The sequence below is a fragment of the Equus przewalskii genome, chromosome 14 (assembly GCF_037783145.1).
Source record: "Equus przewalskii isolate Varuska chromosome 14, EquPr2, whole genome shotgun sequence".
Taxonomy (NCBI): Eukaryota; Metazoa; Chordata; class Mammalia; order Perissodactyla; family Equidae; genus Equus; species Equus przewalskii.
Window position 1 is genome coordinate 22,683,592 of NC_091844.1, and position 23,053 is coordinate 22,706,644.

The 23,053-nt window shown below is 36.9% G+C and overlaps 1 protein-coding gene across 10 annotated transcripts in view; it reads right to left on the minus strand.

Moving 5' to 3' along the window:
* CTNNA2 (catenin alpha 2) overlaps positions 1-23,053 on the minus strand; it is a 1,089,251-nt gene that overhangs the window by 44,540 nt on the left and 1,021,658 nt on the right. For all 10 annotated transcript variants that reach the window (XM_070573725.1, XM_070573723.1, XM_070573722.1 and 7 more), the window contains 2 exons: positions 16,488-16,601; positions 8,737-8,918 (listed from right to left, as the gene is read on the minus strand). In XM_070573725.1, the coding sequence (XP_070429826.1) occupies positions 8,737-8,918; positions 16,488-16,601 (296 nt within the window). The remainder of the gene's footprint in view (positions 1-8,736; positions 8,919-16,487; positions 16,602-23,053) is intronic.

Genomic DNA, 23,053 nt, shown 5'->3' on the forward strand with positions numbered 1-23,053 from the left:
TACATCAAACTAAAAAAAAACAGCAAGAGAGATCACTAACAAAATGAAAAGGCAACCTACTGAATGGGAGAAAATATTTGCAAATTACATATCTGATAAGAGGTTAATATCTAAAATATATAAAGAATTCATACAACTCAACAGCAAGAAAACAAACAGTCCAATTTAAAAATAGGCAAAGGACCTTAATAGATGTTTTGTAAAGAAGATATACACATGGCCAACAGGTACATAAAAAGGTGCTCAACATCACTAATCATCAGGGAAATTCAAATCAAAACCACAGTGAGGTATCACCTCATACCTGTGAGAATGGGTATTTTAAAAAGACAAGTAACAAGTGTTGGCGAGGATGTGGAGAAAAGGGGACACTTGTGCACTGCTGGTGAGAACATAAATTGGTGCAGCTACTATAGAAAAGACTGTGAAGCTTCCTCAAAACATAAAAAATAGAACTACCGTATGATCTAGCTATTCCACTTCTGGGTATTTATCCAAAGGAAATGCAAACACTAATTTGAAAAGATACATGTACCCTCATGTTCATTGCAGTATTATTCACAATTACCAAGATGTGGAGTGTATATATATATATATGTATACACACACACACACACACACACACACACACACACACCCCACACACACAATGGGATATTATTCAGCCATAAAAAAGAATGAAAATTTTGCCATTTGTAACAACATGGATGGAACTCCAGGGCATTATGCTCAGTGAAATAAGTCAGACTGAGAAAGACAAATACCATATGATCTTACTTATATGTGGAATCCAAAACAAAACAAAAAACCTGAGCTCATGGCTACAGAGAACAAGTTGGTAGTTACCAGAGGAAAGGGAAGGAGTGGTGAAATGGGAGAAGGGGGTTAAAAAGTATAAACTCTCAGCTATAAAACAATAAGTCATGGGGATGTAATAATATTGTACTGTATATGTGAAAATTTCTAAGAAAGTAGATATGAAAAATTTTCATCACAAGAAAAAATTGTAACTATATGATGATAGATGTTAATTAGATTTATTGTGGTAATTATTTCACAATATATACAAATATTGAATAAAAAAGAAAATGTAATTATAAAAACAGAAAGCATAACTACCCAGAAAAATAACACAATGAAAACTGCCCACTGCCAAATAGAGAGTCTAGACATTCCTAAGTATTTGAAGTACTAAGATATAGTTACAGTCATGTGCACCCTCATCGTCTCATGAGAATGAATTAAGAAAATTCTTTGAATCATCTAGAAAATCCTGAATATCATAGGTATATGGTTCTCAGCATTATGCAAGATGCTTCTAAGAAAGTTTCAAGACCCAGATTTATTTCAGTACAGAATTAGTGACATGACCCACTTTCCCCACATCATGAACACAAGAGAGAGGGTATAGAAAAGATAGTTGTGCCATTTTGTGGGGTGGAGGATCAAAGTTATTCATTTCTTTCTGCTTATCTGCCAGGTTGTGTGGCTGCCCTTATGAGTAGTTGGGTACTAATTGTGGGGTAATAACCAGTACCTTTAAAATAAAAGACCCTGAACTCAACTGATGTAGCAAGTGTAGCATTTTCTTTTATGTCATCATTGCATAGATTGGAGGTGAACTCTGAAACTCCCTCAGACATCAGTGTCTGACGCAGTGCTATCCAGGAGAATTTTTGTAATGATGGACATGTTCTATAATTCTACATTGTCCAATATAGTAACCCCTAGCCACATGTGAATACAGAACACTTAAAATGTGGCTAGTGTGACTGAGGAACTGAGTTCAATTTTTTATTCTACTTTTAACTTTTCATTTTGAAGTAATTACAGATTCCTAGGAATTTGCAAAGATATATACAAGGATGTCCTATGTACCCTTAATCCAGGCTCCTCCAGTGTTAAGATCTTACATAACTACAGTACAATAATAAAACCAGGAAATTGACATTGGTAAAATCCACAGAGATCATTCAAATGTCAGCAGTTATGCATGCACTTGTGTGTACGTGTGTGTGAGCTATAGACAGTTTTATCACACATGTAACTTCACATAACTACTACCACAATTGGGGCACAGACTGTACCATCAGCACAAGGTTCTCTCATACTAACTCTATATCATCCACCCCATCCCTAATGGTAATCATCCCTAGATGATCCACAGATAGTAATCACTAATCTGTTCTCCATCTCTATAATTTTTTTTATTTCAAGAATGTTATGTAAATGTAAATTATACAGCATGCTCCATCTGAGTCAGGTACTTTTCACTCAGCATTATTTCCATGAGATCCAGCCAAGTTGCTGCATCTATTTATTGCTGAGAAGTATTCTACGGTATAGATGTACCACAGTTTGTTTAAACATTTACCCAAGTGAAGGACATTGGGTAGTTTCCAGTTTTAAGCTTTTACAAATAAACCTGGTATAAATATTTGTGTACAGGTTTTTCGGTGAATGTAAGTTTTCATTTCTCTGGGATAAATGCCCAAGAGCAAAATAACTGAGTCCTATGATAAATCCATTTTCGATTTTAAAAGAAACTGTCAATTTTCCAGTTTTATTTCATCTTAAATAAAAATTAAAAACCTAGACCTAACATCATACTCAATAGTGAAACAAAGCTTTTCATAACAAGGGTGCCACTTTTGCCACTTCTGTTCAACATAGTACTGGAAGTCCTAAGCAGAGCAAGTAATCAAGAAAAAGAAAAGGCATCCAGATTTGAAAGGGAGAAGTAAAATAATCTTTGTTCACAGACAACATGGTCTTCTATGTAGAAAACTCTAAAGATTCTACCAAAAAAACCCAGAATAAATGAATTTAGCGAAGTTGCAGGGTAACCAACACAAAAAATCAACATACAAAAATCAGTTGCATTTCTATACATGAACAAGAACTATATGAAAGATAAATCAAGAAAGCAATCTCAGTTGCAATAGCATCAAAAAGAATAAGATACATAGAAATAAACTTAACCAAGGAGGCAAAAGATTTATACACTGAAAACCATAAAATGTTGCTGAAAGAAATTAAAGACACAAATAAATGGAAAGACATCTCATGTATGTAGATTAGAAGATCTATTATTATTAAGATGTCAGTACTTAACATTAAGATGTTAATACTATCCAATGTAATCAATGTAATCCCTATCAAAATCCCAGTGGTATTTTTGCCAACATAGAAAAATTCATCCTAAAATGCGTATGGATTCTCAAGGTATCCCAAACAGCCAAAACAATCTTGAAAGGAAATGAGTTGAGAGCCTCCCGATCCTTGATTTCAAAACTTACTACAAAGCTACAGTGTAGTACTAGCATAAAGACAGACATATAAACCAATGAAGCAGAATAAAGGACCCTGAAGTAAACTCCCACACATATGGTAAAATCATTTTTGACAGGGGTGTCAAGACCATTCAACAGGAAAAGGACAGTGTTTTCAACAAATGGTGCTGGGAAAACTTGATATCGACATGCAGAAGAATGAAGTGGGACTCATAATATACACAAAAATTAACCCAAAATGGATCAAAGATCTTAACATAAGAGCTATACAAAAATTAACTCAAAATGGATCAAAGACCTTAACATAAGAGCTAAACTATTAAAATCTTACAAGAAAACATAGGGGGAAAGTTTCATGACATTGGATTTGGCAATGATTTGTTGCATATAACACCAAGAATATAGGCAACAAAAGAAAAATAAATAAATGTGACTATATCAAAATTTTTAAAACTTCTAGACATCAAAGGAGACAACAGAGTAAAAAGATATCCCACAGAATCAAAGAAAATATTTGCAAATCATATATATGACAAGGGGTTAATATCCAGAATATATAAAAAGCTTCTACAACTCAACACTAAAAATCTATCAATGTGATTAAAAAATGGGCAAAGGATTTGAACATACATGTCTCCAAAGAATATATACAATGGTCACTCAGCACATGAAAAGATGTTCAACATCACTAATCACTAGGGAAATGCAAATCAAAACCACAATGACTCATACTCATTAAGGTGGTTACTATACAAACAAACTAAAATTTAAAAACAAAAAAAACCAGGAAATAAGAAGTGTTGCTGAGGATGTGAAGAAGTTGGAACCTTTGTGCACTGTTGATGGGAATGTAAAACAGCACAGCTGCTATGTAAAACAGTACAGTCGTTCCTCAAAAAATTAAACTTATAATTACCATATGACCTAGCAATTCCACTTCTGCGTATATACCCTAAAGAATTAGAGTCTCAAAGAAACATTTGTACACCCATGTTTATAGCAGCATTACTCATAATAGCCAAAAGGTAGAATCAGTCCAAGCATCCAACAATGGATGAATGGATAAACAAAATATGCTATATACGTACAATGAAATATTACTTAGCCTTAAAAAGGAATGAAAGTTTGACACAAGCTACAACACAGATGAACTTTGAGAATATCATGCTAAGTGAAATAAGCCAGTCACAAAAAACCAAACAGTGAATGTTCCCACTTATATGAGATTCTCAGAGTAATTAAATTCATAGAGATGGAAAGGAGGATGGTGGTTGCCAGGGGCTGAGGGGAGAAGAGAATGAGGAGTTAGCATTGAATGGTACAGAGTTTCTGTTGGGGAAGATAAAAGATTTCTAGAGATGGATGGTGGTTATGGTTGCACAGCGATGTGAATGTACTTAATGCCACAGAACTGTACACTTAAAAATTGTTAAAGTGGTCAATTTTATTGTATATATTTTTACACAACAAGATACAATCAATTTAAATAGACACAGGTGGCTAGCGGCTACCGTATTGGACAGCACAGGTCTAAAGGAGCCACAGTCATCTGAAAAACATGAAGTGCACATGGAAACAAGAAACAAATGGCCAACAGGAAGAAACATATATATATATATATCAGGTCCAGAAAAGAGAAGATCAGAAGTTTGAGTCTTCCTATCAATGGAAGGCAATGGTGCCAAAGGGACCTGCCCCAGCGGCTGTAGCTCTCAGTCTCAAAATGATGGTTTACACCCTTTCTGTGCCTGACCTTGGACCAGATTCTCTATTTGTGGCACTTTTAGAAGGTCTTTTGAGGAATATTGTGACCTTAAAGACAGAAACTACCATACTGTTACATATGGAACATGCTTTTAGTTTCCTAGAAAGAACATCAAGCCATAGAATTGGCTCTACCATGTATATTCATGTAAGCTTCTGTCTTTTGATAATAGGGATTCTTATACAAGGGTCAATATTTGGAAGCATTCCCAGGAAGTGGTCACTCCAAAAAGAGAGTCTTAGAAAACTGTTACTACAACACCACTATCTACAGTTTACCAACTAATTCATATTTATTTCATGAAAAGGTAATAGGTGTTAATGTGAAAAATCAATGAGTGAGTACGCTCTGAGTTAATGTACTCAGTACCCAGAATTCTTAGGTTCTGAGTTAATGCAAATTAAAAAGGTTTATTTGCTATGGCTTTCTCAATACTTCTAACTTGTCAGTATATAATGTGACTCTCCAATAATAGGATATAGTACGTAAGGAGTCTATTTGCAAATGTTTTGAGTCATAGAAGCCACTTTTCAGAACCAGGGTTGCATAAAACATTCTTGGGAAATATCTCTTTCACCAATCAGCTGAAGCAACATGAAGAGAGCACAGTAGAAACATTGAGTGAATATGGTGATTATTGAGGAGTCAAGTGAGACTGCAGGACCATGAGTTGAACTATTCAAGGAAGTAACATTTGTATTACAGCCTTGAATTTGAAGTACAGATATGTACAAAATTGAGAAAGGAGTCTAAGGGTCAATAAAGGTAGGCCTTAAGATAGCAAACTAAAGATTTGAATTTTATTCTGTGAAAAGAGGAGCTAATGAAAGTTTTGGTGCAAAGGGATCTGGATGATTGCTCTTTAACGGCCAGATGTGGCATGGAACGAACTGACGAGAGTCAAGAATTGGAACTGAAAGATCAATCAAGCGATACCTGGGCTGAGGTACCAAGTGTCTGAAGTGAGCGAGGAATGAAGTTTGGGAAGACTGGAGTGATTACATGATTTTTGAGTTAAGTGCTCAGTGTTGATTGTACCCTGATGTGTTTTTTCTTAGCCTGAACTCTGTTCCTTTTAAAATCAGAACTTATGATTGATTGATCTCAAAAGACAGCTTTGTCCCTTGATATACAATTAAACTTCGGTTTCTTCCTGAGCTGCCGCCATCTGCACATCTTTTGTTATTGAGACACAAGACTAGCACATAATATTTCTTTCTGAAGATGACATGAGAGGTATGGATTCACCCTATGCAGGAGAGTGCTTCCACCATTGCCCATGAGATGGAATTCAAGAACTGAAGAGGAAAAAGACATGAGGCATAATCAGTTTTATCCTCCATGAAGAAGTTATTACACAAATAATGAGGCAGAACCTCTCCAATTTTAATAATAATTGAGTGGATATCATTGAGATTAGTGAATCAAATTAATGAATTAGCTACTGATAAGAGTAAAACAACAAGATAATAAATTCAAGGTTATTTTTTGCACCCACATGCCCTTTAAACATTATTTGAGAAGAGTAGTCATTTCAATTCCTAATCAGCTATATCCTTTCCTTTAAATAAGAGAAAATAGTACATAAGAGTCATTAGAGGCATAGAGCTGAAATTATTCCTCCTTGAAATGGAAAATGCAAGGGCGATAATAGTAATGCACGTGGTCAAGTGCAGTGAACTCAGGGGAGAGGCCACAAAGAAAGGCTCAAGTCGGTTACCTGTTTGCAAAGGAAGAGGCTCTATGGATGGAGGCAGCACAAAACCTTAGCTTCCTGTGTTCCATTTCCAATTCACACCCTCTTCTGTTTCTCTGGTCATTAATTACTGTACTCCTCTCTTTGCCCTCACAAAGGGGCACAAAACTACTCAACAGGCAGTGGGAAAAATGATAACCAGTAGCATTCTAGACATTTCATTATTCAAATCAGCAGAAAATGATTATACAAAATCCTTAGGAAATTGAAGTGGTCTTCTTTTCACTTTTAAAACTATACTTTGACTAATAGAAAGTCTGTCTTGTTTAATATCATCTAACAAGACCTCCTCAAACTTATCTCTCTTCCTTGACCACAGTTATATATAATCTGGAGCATTATAAAATGTTCTGATCTAAACTAGCAACATGACTAGATTCATTATTCACTTTAAACTAATGAGATTATTTTTTTAAGGGATGTTATTAATGGATTGCATAATATCCATCAGATAAAGTACTAACACAATGTTGAAAGCAAGCAAATTAAGTTATCACAGGCCTTGAAAAGCAATGACTGAGACTGCCATGATAGTCTGATCTGTAGGAAATTCAGACTTAAATAATGACTTAGATTGTTTTTTCCTACTATTATTGTGTATGTGTGAAATAAATCTGTGAAGCTAACAAAGACTAACCAAATGTACAAATTTGAACTTCTAATGAATACAATCACATTTGAAATTCTCAAAGATCACCCTCATAACACTAAAGTTATTCGGCTGAAGTCAAAAACAATTTAAAAATATTTGGAGGAAGGGCCAAGCAATGTCATCAGTCCATATTGGCCAGAGGCAAAGGGTAAGGGAGATAAGGCAGAGATGTTCCATATTGTAACCTGTAATCAATTGTAGCCTTTTCCTATTAGAAGCATTCGATAATCATTAAAAAAGTTGTCACCCATATGGTGATGTTTTGACATTACCACATATCTTACATAGTTTTAATGACAAATACCATGTTGAATGATTAAAACATCTTTACTCATGTATATCTATGTGTGTGTGTTTCCCAGAAAATCTACAGTAAAGTGATAGCTTACATTTGTATGACAATTGCATTATCTTTTTAGATTTTAAAACCCTCCTGTGAAGTTGGTAAGAAAAGTATGATTTCCCTATTTTGCAAATAAATAAAGACAGTAAGAGACTGGTCCAAAATCACCTGGGATACAGACTCAAAATCCAGGGATCTTTTCATTGAGCTTTGCTGTCCTTTGGTTTGCCCTTTGTGTGTTAGGAAGGGCTGAAATGTCACCTCCCTTTAAAGAGGAGACTAAAAATGCAATGACAGAAACAGCAATGACCCCTGGCGGAAAAAGGCTCCTAACAAAATTCTGATTGGTCTCTTGATTTATTAAAAGCACTGCTCCCAGCAAAAGGAAATAAAACTTAAACAATTTTTAATTTCCCTCTCAAACTTACGGAATCAGATTGTTGAACTTGATTCTTTTTATGTAAGGATAAAACATAATCTGAAATTAATGCTAGGTCATGAGCTGGCATTAAAGCATATTATATGTACACATGCACACACACATTACGTATAGACATATAGTTGATCCAAAGGGATACTAACAAATCGTTCACGTTACCTTCAGAACAATATTTAAACACATTGCAAAATAGCACAGACCAAAATTGAGCTACCTAAACCCCAGGGGTTTGATTTTATGACTGACTTAGGACAGATAACTAAAACAATAATAATTACAAAGATGAATCTGTTCTCCTTGACCAAAAAGACCTATCTGCTAAGAATTAGGTCCAGATCCTTTTGACTTAAACATGGAAATTTTATAATACCACTACCTTGCTTTGATATAGTATTTTAGTTTTTCATCAGGCTTTCACATGCTAATATACACTGTTACATTTCTGGGTTTAATGAGAAAACCTTCATCTTCTTGTCTCCGGGCCTCACCTTGTGAAGTCTGTCATTTCCATCATGATCATACACATCTGCTTGGCCAGCACAATTATATCATTGCCGCTGTCGTCCCATTTAGCCACTTCAGCATCCAGCTTGCTTTTCTCTTGGTGGAATATCTCCACCTGCTCAGCTATTTTTGCCTTCTCCTCCTGTGGTAGTTGTGCCATGATGGCCTGCGTGGGTTACAGAAAAAGTATGACTAATGATGAGACAAAGGAAGTATAGACAGTAGGTTGACTCTGCCTCCAGTTAAGGGCAAAGCCAGACCCTGAGAAGGGTTATAGGCTGCTCCACCATTCTGGAAAGTACGTTTTATGCAATCTCCGGGAAGGGAAAAGTACAGACTGGTAAGGTCCCCAAATTCCCTGTCTCCACCCCACATGCAAAAATATAGGGATCCAAAGGTACATGCACATTGACAGTAACAGAACTTCTCTGTTGCTTTGATGACATATGTTTGTTCAAAAGAATCTATTCTTGACAATTTTTATATTTGGTCTCGGGAAACATTTACCAGATGAAAGAATGCACCTCTTTCAACACTGAAATCTGTTCAGAGAAGGAAAAAAAGAAAAAAGTCCTTCTGTTGCTGGGAAGGAGAAGAATTTAAACAATATCTGAGTATCTAAGTTGGGGAGGGGTGGGTTCGGGCCACTTTCTGTGAGTGTTAATGAAGGAGTCCAGGGTTAGATGCTACACAAAAATCCCCTATGCAGGGCATTTCAGGGATGGCATACCTATTGCTGGCCCTCCCCCACCTCCTCTGTGGAAATCCTGGGATGACCACAGCTCCCCATAGAGCCTATGAGTATGTAGGCGGCGAAGTTGTTATGGGATAAAAAATAGGATTAGGAAGCAAAGGTTGATTTTCAATAGTTGCTAGGTAAGGAGGTGTAGAAAAGAACTACACTCTTTTCTCATTATTCATGGATTCTTTACTTGAAAATTTGCCTATTCACTAAAATTTATTTGTAACCCCAAAATTAATACTTGTGGTACTTTCACTGTCATTCACAGACATGCACAAAGCTGCAAAAAATTTCAGTCACATGATATGCATGTTTCCAGATGAGACTGAACAAGAGATTCTCTGTCCTTTTGTTTCAACATTCATACTATACTATAAATAAGTACCCTTTCTGTGGTCTGTTTAGTGACTTATTTTCCACATCTTTGTACTTTTCGTTGGTGATTTTGCTGTTTAACATGGCCCCCAAGCATAGTGCTGAAGTCCCATCTAATGTCCCTAAGCACAAGAAGGCTGTGATGTGCTTTATGGAGAAAATGCATGTATTAGATAAGCTTCATTCAGCCCGAGGTATAGTGCTCTTGGCCATGAGTTCAATGTTAATGAATCAAAACTGTAAAACAAGATATCTAAATAAAAACACTCAGTAAACAAGTTTATGTATGGACTGGTTGAAGAAAATGTTGAGACTAGCAGCTCTCAGGAGCCTCACCCTATCTTTCCTCTAGGAGCAATGATCCAGTAGTCACTAACTAAGAGTTCATGGTGACTTTATGGAACATAAGTACTGTGAATAAAGAGAATCAACTGAGTTTGTTAAAAGCCATTTATGTAGCAGGACCTGAGTGAAATGTCTGACCTCACCTCATTGCATCCTCACAGAACCATGTGCAAGCTGCTTCACAGAAAGGAGCAGGTGGAAAGTATGTCAGCGCTAGTATCCCCTCTGGTTCTGGGATACACGTATTCTCCACAAGAGAGACCAAAGGAGAATGATTTGGGGGACCTATAGCTTTCACAAAGCATAAGTAAAATAACACAAAAAAACTGCTTCCTAAATTGTAAAGATCCTCCCAATGTAAGTGAATTGTTGAAAGAGAGGTAGCTGATGTCTAATAGAAATTTCAGTGGACATAAGCTCAGAAAAACTGGGCTCAACTGGGCTCTGTCACAAACTTGGGTTAAGTCCTCAATGCTACTAGATCACAACCATAACAACTTCAGATATAAGAACAATAAACAATTACCTCAAAATGTTACGGTAGACAGCAAATGAAATAATAAACATATTAAGTGTTTTGTCGGAAAAAATTAAAGTGAGCATGTATGGGATTATTGTTAGCATTACATTAGCATCATTTCTATATTAGTTTTCCTTTCCAGGTACTTCTCTAGCTTATTACTTAGTTGCCATCAAAGAGAAGGTATGGGCCTGGATTCAATGTGACTAGAAGATTGACATGATTCCTTGAGCACAGACATGTATACCAGGCACTGTGCTAAGAGGCTTATATAAGCCCAAAACTTAATCTACTTAATCATTCTACATAATGATTAACACTATTATTACCCCTATTCTATTAATGATGACACCAAGGCTCAGAGAAATTAATTAAATTCCCAATGTTACATAACTAAAAAACTGTAGGAATAGAACTGAAATCCAGGTCAGCTAACACTGTACTTAACGACTGCGCACAACTGCATCACCACGCATGCCCATGCAGGTTGGACACTGCACAATGGTCTCAGCCAAGTGGGGCAAGGGTCACTGAAGTCACAAGTGCTGTCTAACAGACTGAGCATCCTAGACATGAGGCTTCATCTGTCCAGAGTAAGGGTATCTTTGTCTGATGTATCCTTGGACTAGCAGCTGTCCGGATGCCACCTCTTACTAACAGACAGCCATGTCTACTAACTTCCATGCATGCATGTGTGTGACTTTGTATAGATAGTACGTGAGTATCGTGTGTATGATGTGTGTGTGTGTATACACAAATTACAGTACATATTTAAAAAGTCAGACTGGTACAAATACTATAGTTAAAGTATTTAAAATACTATATTTTGAAAAATATTTTAAAGTAGTTTTAAAAACTGTATCTATAAATGTGGTTAATATATAGAAGAGTTTGTTAGAAACTCACTTATGCAATATTGTACTAATAACAAGGCGCTATTCCAACGTAATTGGGATGGGTTTGAATTTGCAGAAGTTAAATATGCACTTTTTTTCCTGCAGCATCCCGGTCTGATGATCTAATGCTGTCCTAGATTAATTTGTCCTCCTCATACAAAATTGATAATCATGCTTTACTTAGACCTCACAAGTCCTAACCAGCATGATTTAAAGAATTCACTAGGTGCGTCTCTATAAAAGAATCTGTAAAACTACCCAGTAGACCTCCAGACTCTGCAGTCAATCCTCAAATGAAAAGCAATGACGCTCTCATTGCTCCAAAAGGATTAAAAGGTATACACTTCTCTGTCAACTATATCGCTTGAGTTTCAATTGTACAATTCAGCAATTGAATATTATCTGCCTTGCTCTACTCTCTAATTCTTTCTAATGCCCTACTTCTGACATCTCTCTGAGCTTACTTAGGGTAGAGGCCTCAGCATCCTGCACAGAGTAGAAGCTCAATAAATATCTTTTGATTGACTGCTTAAACATTTTTCCACTGACTGCATCAACAAAATTCGAGAGAAGTTACCAGAACTGACAAATATTTTCTAAGGGCACAATTCTAAAGAAAAACTGGCCCCTTCAAAGCAGATTTGCAAAGGAAGATGTTACTTTGACTCTAGGGGTTCTCGATCCGCATAATGCACTTAATGGTGTGTGACTTGGGTGCAAGTGTCATTACATCTGCTTCTGCTTATGTAGCTATCGATGAGCCGAGTCTTTTCCTAAATATTTTTAAAATGCTCTTGGCTTTTAAAAATTCATAATTGACCTTTTCTGAAACTGGAATTTAAAAAAAGGTTATCTATAAACAGTAGATCACAAACTGCGAAATTTGCAAGTTAATCAAATTAAAATTCAACACATGAGTTTTAATTAGTTCTTATCAATGTAACTCAGCAGTTTGAAATGTTAACACATTAAAGCTGTTCTAGCTAGAAAAAAAACTTAGAGGCTAGCTACATTGAAATCAAGTTGAATACAAAATACATAACATGCAATTGTTCATTCCCTCAAACCAAGGGAACATGAAAAAAATTATTTTCATGGTCAAGGAAAAAGGGAAAAAAATCAGCTTTTATGTTTGTGTGATATAATCACCTGGGGCCGGTTGAGTTTCTGTTCTTGTATTCACAGGAGACAAGCAGGGTTCTCCAGATTGTTAATCTGGTTGATCTGCGGCCCCATATTGGTGGTGTCAGAGACCTGAATCCACAAAGTTTCCTACCCTCTCACCCCAGGCTCCCAGCCTTTCCTCTGAACAGCCAACCATCTTTTTCAATTAATGTTATAAATTCAACTTTTTCAATTAATGCTATAAATTATAAATTTAAATGAAAGTGCAAATCACTGATACAAACCAGCAACCTCTCATTCCATAATCTTTTCTTCAACCTAAATCTCAAGGAGCTTTTGATATAATTGCTTTTCCAATCTCAAAGAGAAAAATGACTTTTGAACTCTATGGGCCTCCAAATGGACAAGTGTTAGTTTCTTAAATGTAGAGCAAGAGTCTAACATTAAGGCTTCAAGTACATGGATGTCTATAAATAATGATTAAAAGAACTAAAACTCAATGTGGCCAGTTCTACTCACTTGGTTTTAAAGAAGGATAATAAATATAAGTAGTTAAGGAGTAGGTCCTTTGACTTTTACTAGTCTCAGGCTGTGAAGTGAATTGGAAAATTATCCCATTAATTCAAGTAAAAACTTTCATGATTGCCTAAATTGTCCAGCTCTTTCGATTAAATTATTTGGCCAGCTTTCTAATAAATGACTACCTCATGCTACAGGTAACATCATCATCATCTTCATCAACTTAACATTATGTGACAAGTTTTGTGATACATTTTATCATGCAGTTCTCCTAATGACATTATGAGGTAGGATACTATATACATATACAAGGAAATGAGGGAAGGAGAGGTTAAGAAAATTGCCCCCAAATCACACAGCTTGGCCAAGCCCATATTTAAAATCAGGTCTGTGTGACTCCAAATAATATATTCTATCACCAAGGTTAAGTGCCCAAGAGATGTCACTGAAAAGAGTTTATAAGATGTCATGTCTAGGATCAAAGGGTCTGATCGTGTCTATGTTTTATCAGATCAGGGTATGATCATTCTCATTCTCTCTCAATCGCTCTCATAAAATGTTGTAGGGAAGCAGCAGGCAAGGACACATAAAAGAAATAAACACTCTAATTTCAGAATTTGAAAGCAATGTTGGAATAGGTACTAAAAGCTTTTCTCCCACCTTAACCTCCTTTCAGATGAATTTACCCTGTTCAGAGAGGAAGAATTTGTCTGAATGAGAGCACAAAATAAGGCCCATTGACAGGGGAGGACTGGCTGCTAGAAAGAGCAACAGTCTCCGTCAAAGACAACTTCTGCCTCCTTCACAATTTTGACCAAGTTAACACAGTTTTATGGTCAAAAGTTCGACCATCTGTCATCTCAGCAATTCAACGCAGCCTCTTATTTCCAACTTAAAGTCATAATTCTATGTCTCTGATTTGTCATCATGTAATTACAGGCTAAAATAGGCTGACTCAATAACTAATCCTGTCTTCTGCAAGTTGATCACACAGACCACATGATGGATCTCAAAGACAAGTCAGCAAGTGCTAGATTATAGGAGTATTTTCTTTTTACTATCCTGGACCATTTTCATAATTCATGCAGAAAAAACTTTCAAAAAAGACTATTGTCTTTTCACCTATCGGGTGAAGAAATAAAAGATGATGTAGACAGGTGCTGTCTGACTTTTGTTTCCATTCATCATAATTGACATGGTGTCTGAGGTAAGATGCATGAAATAGAAGTACAATGAGACTGTATTCTTCCTTGTAAAAAGTGGGACTAATCATGCCATTTTGACAAGATGGTAATTATAAAGCAAGATAAGGGTTGTACAATATGCGTTGGTCTTTGAGAAAACAAGTCAATGGATAGTGGGCTGTATCAATACTGAGTTGCAATCAGTCAATCAAATTGATTTTGAATTGATTAATGTTTGGATGAATTACTCAAACTTGCCCTTTGTCATTGACATAAAAATGCTGGTTTTACTTAAATTTAAAGACAAATTCACTTGGTTGATGAATTAGTTTAGTGTTATGCCAACACAGGCTCAAAAGACTCTCTCAGCTTAATGAATTTCCCAATTTTCAACATTCTGGGGGAGACTAAATAGAGTCCACAAGGGATTTTCAAAGTATAGTGCTTCATACTCTTTTGTGTACTTTTCAGCTGTCACCAGCCTGTGATTAGAAGAGATTTCTCTTCTAAAGGATGACAATTTTCAGAGTCATCCTTTATTGAGCACTTAATGTATGTCAAGTATTGTGTTCATTATTTTACAAATACTAATTAAAACCTCAAAAGAATTCTATCAAGTAAGTCTATTATTCACATTTTACAGATAATAGGACCAAAGCTCAGAGAAATTAAGCAGCATGTAAGGAAGCATGGTCCTCACTCTACCCTTTGCAATTAGAAATCAGGTCTGTCTCAAATCAAAGCCAGTACATCTTTAGTTTTCTGGCTTTTACCCTCACATTTTACCTCCCATCTACATGTCCATCTTCTGGGTCATTTGATTGTTAGATGAGACTATTAGGACACAAAATACAAAAGAGAAATTGGGCTTTAAGTACAAAGACACTCTTGACTCAACAAAAGCCTTAGTCTTCTTTGAGTCCTCTTTATTTTAACCTCTGATTGACTATTTCCTACTCTTCTTTCACAATTCCTAAAATAGTGTGAGCTTTCTGGAGTTTCTTAATCCCTATCCTAAATTACTACCTCTTTCTCAATCTCATACTTCCTATTCATTATCTTTTCTTAAGTAAAACTTAACATCGAGAGTTAGAATGTCTAACTCTGAATTATACTATAATTTGATTGTTTCTACTCTATGGAAACTGAGCCTTTAAAGGGAAGAGAATCTCACCCTCTTTTGCAATCCCCAAGAATTTTATCTTCCACCACCGGCCCGGCCTTGATTACCTGCACCTACCCTCAAAGAGATATGGCTAATTGGATTAGTCAGAGTCCAGGATCCTCTTTGGAACACTTGCTTTGGTAGACAGCGTCACAAAATGTTCAGGAATGTTCAAATGTCAGCCAGAGCAGTGATCTTTCTGTTGCTTCCTGCTTTATGCCTTAAAGTGGCATACTTCTAGTATGTCTCTATAATTTCTTTTTCTATCACATGGCAGACAGATCTAGGGCTGCTGCCCTGGCTGTAGGTAGGTATCAAGGAGAAAAAAGTCCTCTCTCTACTCTGATGGCCTTGAACCAATTTCAAAAGATGTGGTCTTGTTTATCGGAGACCATAGGCCAGAGTATAGAGCAACAACAGCTGGGCCAGTAACAAAGTAGTACTCTAATTAATTTTCATGTGTCTTGCCTCTTGTGTTATTAACAAACTTGGAGACTTCAAGCAGAATCATGGTATCTGTGCCATGCAAGATCTGAGCATTCCTGTGTCCCTGGTTATTGAACCATCTAATCATGATCCCCAACCCCAGCAAAATCCACTCTACACAAAAGTGTTTGCTTTGATGTAGCTGCTATATTTTGAGTGATGGAGAGATAATGGAGTTAGAAGGAATCAGAAGCAGTGGTGGCTATTTTCATTGCATAAAATGTGAACTGCTGAAAACAACCCCAGATGAAAGCACAGGTTTCTGTGCTATGAATCTCTGGGGTTCCTAGTCCCTAGAAATCAGAAATTCTCTCTCTCAAACCAATTTGGTGAACGCAGCCCCTGTGCAACAAACCAAGGTCCTGGGTGTGCACTCACCCGTGCGCTCTGCCCTGCGATAAGCTGGTCATCCTCAGTTTGAACACTTGTCCGGCTGCGCACGTCATAATCTTCCTGCTCAAAGTCAGAATCGTCCTCTAGTTCTTCTGGGGTCTAAAGATACAAAGAGACAAATCAGCATATTTTAAATTGATAACCTTCACCCCATCCATATACTCCCTCACTACAAAGGATAAGTAGCCCCCAGGAAAGAGAGCTTGTAGGGGGTTACATGTAAGGGATTATGTGGGAGAGTTTGGCTAGAATGCAGTCAGAAAAATCAAGCTGCCCTAATTTATCTTTTTTAAAAAAATACATTTTGTTTATTACTTCCTCCTGTAGGTGTAGCAAGTCTAATTTTAACTCTTGACATAACATGCTTTCTAATTTTAAGAAAAGTTATATTTGTGTGTTATTTCCACCCGTAGAAATCTATTATAAGGTAAAAAGTTACCATCAACAACAAAAGTTAAACCTCTTCTTCTTCTATAATGCCTCTTTTGCTCCATCACATCTCTCTTATAGTCTCAATAAACAGAAAGGATTGATCATCTTCAGGCCAATGGCTAGACCAAATGAAGTATCTGATGTAGTCAGTAAGCTATATAGTATACAGGCTACAACTATAGGTTCTAGAGTCAAGACTGCCTGAATGTGAACCCTTGTGTGACCGTGGGCAAAATACTCTCTTAGCTTTGGTTTCCAACTCTGTGAATTGGTGTTGATAACAGTAGCTATCTATATGATTATGATGAAGACTGAGTAATGTACTCTTTGTAGAGTATCTGGCACATAACAGGTATTGTTTAAATGTTCACTGTCATTATTGCTTAGGATTTTGAAATGAATTCATTCAAAATGTTTTAGAGTGAAGCCACCAATTACTACATACCACTGAGGATTACGTACTTCTTTCATACATAATAATGTATGAAAGTACTCTTTTCATACATAATTAACTCAGACCAGCACAATGAAATAGGCTTGGGGACTTCAAGTAGAACCATGGTGTCTGTGCTCATGTTGTGTCCCCTGGCTGTTGAACCATCTAATGGTGATCCCCAATCCCAACAAAATCCATTATACACATACGTGTTTGATTTGATGTGGCTACTATGTTTTGAGTGATAGAGAGTTCTCATCTCTATCTGGAGATGAGAAAACTAAGATTCTAAGAAGCTAAGCAAGGTGCCTAAAAGTCCCTGAACTAGTTAATAACAGAACCATAATTTAGACACAAACACCCAAATGTGTCTGACTCCAAACATATTGCTCTTTATAAGTTGTTTTGTTGTTGTTGTTTTTTCACATTATAAATTTGGCAAGAAGTGGAGCTATGGAAAGGATTCAAAGTGAGTAGAGTTAGATGACGATCCCGTCCAATATGTAACGTCAGTATTGGGGAAAATATATGAATGAATCCATAAACCCAGAAATAAAACACCCTCCCCATCTTTAATGACAATAATAATAGATCGCATGCATTATGTGCTTTCCATGTACCTATCACTGTTTTCTCTAAGTGCTTTATATGCACTAACTCATGCAGTTTTCTTAACAGTCCTATGATGTAGACACTATTTTCTCCATTTTACAGTTAGGGAAACTGACATATGAGACATTATACCTTGTTCAAGGGTTTCTAAGTCACGAAGTTTGAAGCACGTACTCTAAACCATCATGTTCTGTTAATTATAAGAGGATGAACTCAGGAGGTGGCAAGGATGGTACAGGAAGGGAAGACAGTGCATTAGTGTGAGATTTTCAGGCCAACTGTCATTATCTTGAAAGGTGATGGTCACCCACAAACTGCCTTTTGGCACATAGTAGCACCACCTCCCAGTGCTCTGTCTTTCAAAAGGAAGGAAGAGACCCTGAGCAGTACTGATGATGCAGTTGCCCATTCTCCATCCAAAAGGACACATTTTTATTCCGCTGGTTTCTTTGGCCACCTCAGTGTAATTAATCAGGTGTGGTTATTGATGAAGCCTTGAGATCGGTCAGACAGGCATAAAATGGGGTCCTTCATGCCAATATCACATTATGCCTAGTAATTTTCCAAGCTTTGGCATATCCTCCTTGTTTTCCATTTCTGTCATCATCAACCTTATTAATATTCACTCAGTCATCTACAGATGTTCGATTTTCTTTCACAGGAATATTAAAAGAAAGAAAGAAGAAAGAGGTTTTGTTCCCATACTTTATTAACTAAAGCAGGGGTGGGGTGGACAGAACCCAGTTCAAATAACTGGTTGTATTTTCATTGTAGACAAAGACAATAATCTCTGGTCATTCCTCACTCTTCTGGAATGTACTGCAGAATAATTACAGCAAGTTGGTAAATTCTGCTGACAGATGAGATGACAAGATTGCAAGCACTTTTCATCATTAGTTTTTGAAAAGGAGAGAGAAAAGTAAAATGGAAAAACCTCACTCAACAGAAAAAAGGAGAATATGACAGTGCCTATAGTACTGTGTCCAAACATTTCAGTCATCTGTGCATTTAGTAGATGAGTCAATGACAAACACAACCTAGCAGCATAAGGCTAATAATAATGAGCTTTTATTCAAGTGACTATGGCTCAAGAATCAAAATGAAGTTTAAAACCGAGAAAAATAATAACCTGGATGTGGACCCAGGGGACCGGAATGTTTTAGGCCAAACTTTGTCACTCATGAGTTGTGTATCTTCGGCAAGCCACTGAGAGCTTTTCTGCTTCTCTGTCTCTTCACTCAAAAAACAGAGATGGGGCAGGCCTGGTGGTGCAGCGGTTAAGTGCACACGTTCCACTTCAGCCACCCAGGGTTCGCCGGTTCGGATCCCAGGTGCGGACATGGCCCCGCTGGGCAAGCCATGCTGTGGCTAGGCATCCCACATATAAAGCAGAGGAAGATGGGCACGGATGCTAGCTCAGGGCCAGTCTTCCTCAGCAAAAAGAGGAGGACTGGTGGCAGTAGTTAGCTCAGGGCTAATCTTTTTCTTCTTCAAAAAAATAGAGATAAAAGTGCTACTTGCCGTACCTGCCTCAAAGGATCCTAGGATGAAATATATATGAAAATGCTTTGTAAAAGATAAAAGTGAACTAAAGTAACCCATGATAGTCATAATTATTATGCTTAATAAAATATATACCTAATAACAACAACTACAATAACAATACTAGCAATCATATTGACTATCCACTATGGGTCAGGCATTCAGCTAAAGGATTTAATCTTTACAACAATCTAATGAAATAAATTTAATTCCCATTTTATAGATACATAAACAGGCTCAAAGTTTTTAAGTGAATTTTCCAAGGTGTCAGAACAGCAAATTGAGAGTTCCAGAACCCATGCTTTTAACCATCGAAAATACCACCAGGCAAATGGATGAAATTAAAATATTTTCTTGTGCCTTAAACATGCAGCAAACCCATCCAAGTCACCCATATAACTAGTTCTGTGCATGAGTCATTTGCTAATTGCCTGTAAAGTGTCTCCTACTCATGCTGTTATTATTTTGAATTATTCATTTTAAAAATATGAGTGTTATTTTTTGGTTGGTCAAATACGTCCATAATTTTAAGGAGACATGGACAAACAGAAAGGGTCTGCAAACGGGCCCAAAGATAATTAGATGTATGTCATTAGATAGTGACATAGGGTAAAAGGAATCAAAAAAATGTAAAATTTACTGGACTGAAGGCTGAGGACCGAGGTCAAGCTTCAGTTCTGCCCTTATGGGCTCTCAAAGAAGGCCTTCTTACAACAATCAAAAACCACTTTGGTCTATTTTTGATTCTCTGGATCTACTATTATCTAACTGTTAGACTATGAAAGTGGGTCTCATCTGTAAAAGGGCACAATTAAAGTACTAGGCCTCTAAAATCTCTCCCTTCTAAGAGTCTACGAGATTTACTTGTGCCTATTACACAGGCCCAAGAAGATCATGTGATTTGTCCAGGGTCACACCACACATCAGTTGCAGAACAAGATCAATCTATCTGCCTCTGGTTCCCAATCCAATGCTCAATCTCCTCTATAACAGCTTCCCTAGAGAAGTGAAATAAGAAAGGGCTGGAGGATTTCAAGTCATTGCACCAGGACATGTGAAAAATGTATTAAGGTCCATTTAAAGGAAAGGCTCAAATATGTATGAGTTTCATTGGGAGCAGAAAGATGAGGACATAGGTTGGCAACTGCGATAGGAGTGTTTGCATGATACAAGAAGAATTTCCCAATAGAGCTCTACACCACTAGAATGGATTGCAAACTAGAAAACGGGATTAAAGATTCCCTAAAGCCAGTACAGAACTAAATCTCCCCAGTCAGGACTGATGAGCCACTGGCATCTCTATCCCGTATTGCTCTGGAGGGCTTCTATCTGATCTCCTTCCTTTGGCCCTTGCCCCATACATTCTATTCTCACCAGTGTAGCCAGGGTGGTTCCTTTAATATCTAAGTCAGATCATGTTATTCTCCTGCTCAGAACCCTTCATGGGCTCCCATCTCATTCAGTGTGTCCTTAGGCCACACGTACTATTCTCTCTGCCTGGAACAGGCTTCCCCTAATACCTTTGTGGCTTGTTTCCTCCTCCTTCAAGTGTCTTCTCAAATGTCACCCAGTGACCATCCTTCTATAAACTGCACAAGCATCCTGCGCCCTACCCCCTTTATACTGCCTTGGTTTTCTCCATGGCACATTAACTGGCATATTATATCACTTGTTTGTTCTCAGTCCCCCATCAAAAGAATAGAAATTCCTTGAGGACAGAGACTTTTGTCTATTTTGCTCATCTTGGTATTCAGGGTACCTCCAACAGTGGAGCAGCTAGTAAGCATTCAAAAAATATTTGATAAATGTAAGACCAAGATTAAATTACCAAATTTAAAAAAAAATCATACTAAATTAGTTCTAATTAATTAAGAAAACAAAAAACTAGGCACTTTATGGGACCACGTTGATTAACTGGATAATAGCAATCTGTAATAGGTAAATCAATTTTGTTACATAAGTTGTTTTTAAAGTTTCTTCAACCCTTTATTTACTGGCTATGACAAATATCATGACTCCAATTGTTGTGATTTTGATAACATTGTTGAATTATTTAATAAAATCTATTTCCTTAATCGATTATAAGAAGATAAACTTCATCGAAGCAGGATGAAGAAAGAAAATATTTCGTGGCTACCTATAAGGGTCAGGTCTATGTTAGTGCTTCATAGCTGTAGCAATATTTATCCCCATCTGCAGATAAGGAAATTGAGGCATAGAGAAAGAAATTAGCATGCCAATGACCCAGCAATTAAGCCATTGGTTCCCAAACTTTATTGCTTCAAGCACTCTCATTGTCTGAGTCATTTTTTAAATGCTGCTCCCAGGCTAAGAAACAAAAACAAAAAACTAACAGTTCTGTTGATTAAGCAGTTAGATCATAAAAATGGAATAAGGTGACTGGACCTAACAACTTAGTGCCTGTTGTACATTGCATGACTTCTCAAACCTTAGAATACAATTGAATATCCACTGAGCTTGCACAGCAACCATCAGAAACCCAGCATCACAAACACAGTCAGCAAAAGGAACATACCAACCTAATGTTTAAACTGTGACCTACCTTCAGCTAATATTTCATGCAGTATCTGAGAGATGTCTATGTGTTTCCTTCAACATTTTAAAATATCTTGCAGTGCTCAGGGCACCTTCACACACAGTTTGGGCCATGTGAAGTTAAGCTATAGACCTTTATCTGAACCCTGTCCGAGGCCCTTTGTTTCTATTCCCTGCCTTCAAAAGTTTCATATGTAAGCAAATCAATGTTTTAAATATACACTTGCTCCTTATTATTTGCAGATTCTTTATTTGTGAATTTGCCTACTCACCAAACTTTATATGTAATCTCAAAAACATGACTTTTGTAGTTATTCTCAGACATGTGCAATGTGGCAAAATATTTGACTCACCCAACGTGCACATTCCCAGCTGAGGTCAAACAGGACAAGGTTCACCTCTTGTTTCAGCTCTTACACTGTAATCAGGTATCCTTTTTGCAGTCTATTTAATGCCACATTTTCTGCATTTTTGTGCTTTTTGTTGCTTATTTATCTGCTTAAAATGCCTTCCAAGTGTAGTGCTGAAGCTTTGTTTAGTGTTCCTAAGTACGAGAAGGTTGTGGTGTGCCTTATGGAGACAATGCACTTGTTAGATAAGCTTCCTTCAGGCATGAGTTATAGTGTGGTTGGCAGTGAGTTCAGTGTTAATTAATTAACAATATAAATTAAATAAAGTGTCTTTAAACAAAAACACACATAAAACAAGGTTATATACTGATCAGCTGGTAAAAATGTGACCAGAGGCTCACAGGAACCTAATCCTGAATTTTCCCTGGGAGCAATGGTTCATTATTCTAATTTAGTGTTCCCAGCAACATTATCAAATATAATTACTGCAAATAATGAGAATCAAATGTACATTGATGTGCCAGATTTGTCTATTCTTTGTTTAAACTACCATGCTGGGTAATCAGAAAATTCCTATGCAGCTGATAGATGAGCAAGGACAAGCCTCAGTAAGAAGCAAACAA